The sequence below is a fragment of the Limulus polyphemus genome, unplaced genomic scaffold (assembly GCF_000517525.1).
Source record: "Limulus polyphemus unplaced genomic scaffold, Limulus_polyphemus-2.1.2 Scaffold1829, whole genome shotgun sequence".
Lineage (NCBI taxonomy): Eukaryota > Metazoa > Arthropoda > Merostomata > Xiphosura > Limulidae > Limulus > Limulus polyphemus.
In genome coordinates this window covers 82,870-87,294 of record NW_013667439.1, presented here as the reverse complement: position 1 = coordinate 87,294, position 4,425 = coordinate 82,870, and the positions used below count along the sequence as shown (strand labels likewise).

The 4,425-nt window shown below is 34.9% G+C and overlaps 1 protein-coding gene across 1 annotated transcript in view; it reads left to right on the top strand.

The window, feature by feature from the left end:
* Nucleotides 1-326: 326 nt before the first annotated feature.
* Nucleotides 327-4,425, top strand: part of LOC106465081 (sodium-dependent proline transporter-like) — a 64,510-nt gene continuing 60,411 nt past the window's right edge. The window contains exons 1-3 of the mRNA XM_022392899.1: nucleotides 327-386; nucleotides 2,137-2,256; nucleotides 3,211-3,379. Coding sequence (XP_022248607.1) covers nucleotides 327-386; nucleotides 2,137-2,256; nucleotides 3,211-3,379 — 349 coding nt within the window. The remainder of the gene's footprint in view (nucleotides 387-2,136; nucleotides 2,257-3,210; nucleotides 3,380-4,425) is intronic.

The window sequence follows — 4,425 nt, the reverse complement described above, 5'->3', positions numbered from 1 at the left end:
TATTGAGAAAGAATAAACTAGTTTTATTTAAGAGAGGACCTGTATTGCTAAAGTTTCATCCGAAAGAAATTATTCGGGAAATTAACAAACGATCAGAGATGTAACAACACTATATAAAATCCAATATAGAATCACTAGGAGAATTTTCGGAATAAATAATGAAACTTTAGAGAACAAGCAAAATATACTGAATATTAATAGTTTGGGCTGCGATAAAAATGACGTCATGATACATTTTGAATGTTTCACTCAAGTTGACCCTCAGATCTGGCGTTATCCATTAGTTAAAGTAGGCAACCACCCATAGGTTTAAAAATTTACCAAAGATGTCACTGTACGTTTATGATATCTCTTGTGTTATGTTTCGAGAACGTCTACTGCGAAAAGTAAGTAGAAGCAGAATGTTCAGCCCATACAGTAGTAAATGTTCGTTTTCCTTTTTCTTCTGTTTTCATAGATTTGGGATTATTAAAACTGTGTGGAAAAAATTTGGGGGGGGGAGATGTGTCAATTCCTAACCTATAGTCACGACGTCACTGCTTAGAACAGTCAAGAAATTATTGCTGCTAAAAGCTATGGAACAGAACATTGCAAAAACTTCCTACTATTCTGTCTCATAAATTCAAGAAACTATAAAAATGGGTTGGCTCTGTGTTAATCTGAGGAATTCTGAACTGGTGAACCAAGGTCGAATCCGTGAAATACCAAATAATATCCCCACCACTTTATGCTGTGGATGCATTATAAGAGTGACAGTCAGTCCATTAGCATGGGTGGTAGGGTCCTGTTGACTAGCTGCCTTTCCTCTGGTCAGTAGTTAGAAATTAAGGATGGCTGCAGATAGCTATGGTAGTTTTGCCATTATTATAAAATACAAACAAATAAGAAACCATAACTTTTCATGAATAGAAAAATTTTAAAGAGAGACTGGCAGAAACATATAGCCCAAGGGACCTGTTTTGTTTGTTTTTTCATCTAGGACATTCCATTCACTAAACATTAATATAAAGATAAAATACTCAAAGCCAGCCCTTATCATTCAAGTAGTTATAAAGCCTTCCCTTAAAGTCCCTTAAATTTATTCTATCCACCACATATGAAAGCAACCCAATCCAAAGTCCAACCACCCTGTTATAAAAATAAAACTGTTAGGTGAAGATTACTCATACTTTGTCAAAATTTGACCCATAGTCCTACCATTTTCATCACTAAGTACAAAAAAGATGATGCTTCAGTACTAACAGTTCCCTTAACAATTTTAAACTCAACCAGATTCCCTCATACTCTTCTTTTTTCGAAACAAAAATATTTTAAAGATCTTAACCTGTCCTCATATGACACTTTTTCATCCTAGTAGCCCTCCTCCTAAATCCTTTACAACAAATTCACTTCTCTTCTTAAGGTAAGGAACACAAGGCTGACAACCAGTAATCCAACTGTAGACTAATCAGTGATTATAGAACGAAATTAACCTTTTTAAATTGTATTCAGTGTTTCTGTGGATACAACCAAAAATGTTATTTGCCCTACCACCAGCATTGATGCATTGCTTGGATGGCTTAAGAAATTGATTAACCAGAACACTAAGATCCTTTCCTTCCATGATACTGTTTAGCTATCCCAATCAAAATTATATTTATAATTAAAATTATGACATCTTGCATACATTACCTTACATTTATTATAATTAAAAGCCAACTGCCATTTATTCTTCTAACTTGCTAATTAATCCAAGTCCTTTTGTAAAACAGCAACAGCACCCTCACAACCAACAATACTGACAATCTTAATATCGTTATCACATTTAAGTAATTTATTGACCATTCTCTCATTTATGTTATTGATGTAAATCAAAAAGTATCTCCCATTCCATGTAACAGTTACAAAAGTATCCCCCACACACATGGTTTAGAAGACTATGGACTAGGCGAGATTGAGTTTTTAGTGAATACTAGCACAGCCAGAACCTTACTCAATTTGCCAGATTTGCTTGTACAACAGATTAACTGTAGTTCTACAATAAAACTTTTTTATGCTGAACAGATTTGGCTCTAGAACAGTGGATTACACGAGTGCAGTTTGAAAAGGATATAGTAATTTTATCCTAATCTTTATACTATTTTTTGTGTATTTTAGATGGGTGATTCTGGTAATGCTCATTACTGTGTTTCCTTTATATGCACTGATGAATGTCTGAAGGAACTAGAAGATGTCCATTGGTTCAATATACTAGATTTGGCTTCTGGATATTGGCAAGTTGAGCTGTATCATGCATATATATCTAAAATTGCTCTCAGCACTTGAGAAGAGCTGTATGAATTTTGCATCATGCCATTTGGTCTGTGTAATATGTCTGCCATTTTTGACTGGACAATGAAGCTTACACTTAAAGGACTGCAACGGGAGAGATGTCTATTTTAAGGGGATGAAGTACGTCTTTGGTAACATATTTCAAGCTGAAGTTGCGTCAAGGATACAGGTTTGAAATTGAAACGGAGAAAGTGTACACTTATGCATTCAAAAGTGCAATTTCTCAGTCGTATTGTTGGTAGAAATAGAGAGTCTATGGATCCTGCAAAGATTTCAACAGTCAAGGACTGGCCCTTACCTGCTAATGAATTAATAGTTTGCAGCTTTCTAGGTTTGGTTTAATATTTTGATGGTGTGTGCCAATTTCTCTAAGGTAACCACATCACTGTCTACATTAAGTCAGTAAAAGGGATATCGACTACAGAGGTGTAGAACATTATCTCATTTTGAATGTTTGGCCTTTTAAACTGGCAGATGGAAAATCGTTTTTAAACACATTTTGTTTTTTTATATAAAACTAAACAATGAATGATCTCTAATAAAACATTCAATACTGTAAACAAAACAAAACAAAAAACGCTCATTCAGCTTATGAATCTCTATTGTTACCTTGCTCAAAATCAAGTTTATAACTGTTAACATTTGGATAATGTTAAGAAATTATGTGCATCAGTCACAGTATGGAAAATTTGGATGCATAGTGGATTGTTTTACTAGGACTAGCAACAGTAATGATTGAAGTTAATGTTCATAGGTTTATAACTTATTCATTCCTGGTTAGGTCCAGGTAATTATGAAGGTGTGATTATATAAAAGACCCTGTAATTGTTGTGTTTTTGATTTGCTAGACCTATGAACTATAATATTAATAACTGTTTTCATTGACTTATATGACCATAGGCCGGTCCAACCCAAACATCTGACTCAATTGACCTAGACATTCACACTGAACTACCAGAGCGAGGACAATGGGACAGCAAGGCTGAGTTTATCCTATCATGTATTGGGTTGTCAGTAGGTATTGGGAATGTGTGGAGGTTCCCATACCTGGCCTATCAAAATGGTGGAGGTATGTTCACCTTTTAAGTGTACACGAGTCATGGTTCATTGTTGACATGAAATCATAACTACAACTCTAAAAGCATACACAAAATATTTCAAATTTGGTTGTTTTTTTCATTGTTTATATATATATATATTCAATATAAAGTAGACATACAGTTGATCAAGCTGTTTTAATATTAATAGACTCTGGACCTGTTGCATTCTTTCGTTGGTAAATATTGAGCATATAACTACTGTTTGGTTGAGTATAAAATTCTAAACAGCATATTTATCTCGTCGGAGTGTTAAAGAAGAAATTTATACAGACAAAATGTGACACTTGTATGTATTAGCTCGTCAAGAAATTAATGTCCTTTTTTTTAGATGAAAAAAACCCAAATAACTTGTATATCAAAACAAAACATTTAGTAAATGAAATAATCTCCATTTTTGTCGATGATGCTTTTCATCTTACAATCAGGTTGTTAATGCCCTGATTAAAGAAATCACTTGGCTTTGAAGCAAAAAAACATGTCAATGTCTTCTACATTTGCATACGTTTTCCCATTAAAATGGTGTTGCAACAAACGAAAACGATGGTGCCATATCTGGAGAATATGGTGGATGTGGAAGAACTTCCCAACCCAACTCCATAATCTTGTATTGCGTCAAACGTGTACCATGTGGACGTTCCTTGTCGTGGAAAAGAGTGAAGGGCGTTTCTGATGAAGAGCTTGATATAAACGTCCCAGTTGCTGACTATGGATCTCTGCATTGACAGTTCGCTGTGGATTGAGGAGTTCGAAATGAATTACTACTTTGATGTCCTACCAAATGCAAAGCATCACCTTCTGCAGATGGAGGCCAGGTTTAGGGGTCGGAAGTGGTTTTTGTCTAGACTGAGCCATTGTTTTTGGCATATAATATTTGTATAGATAATCCATTTTTCATCACTGTGACAATTCTGTCCAAAAATGGTTCACGCCAGAAGAGACAAAGCAATGTTCACACGTTGGAAATGATGATCATCGGGGGAGTTTGTGAGGCACCCAAGCACCTTCTTTATGGAGT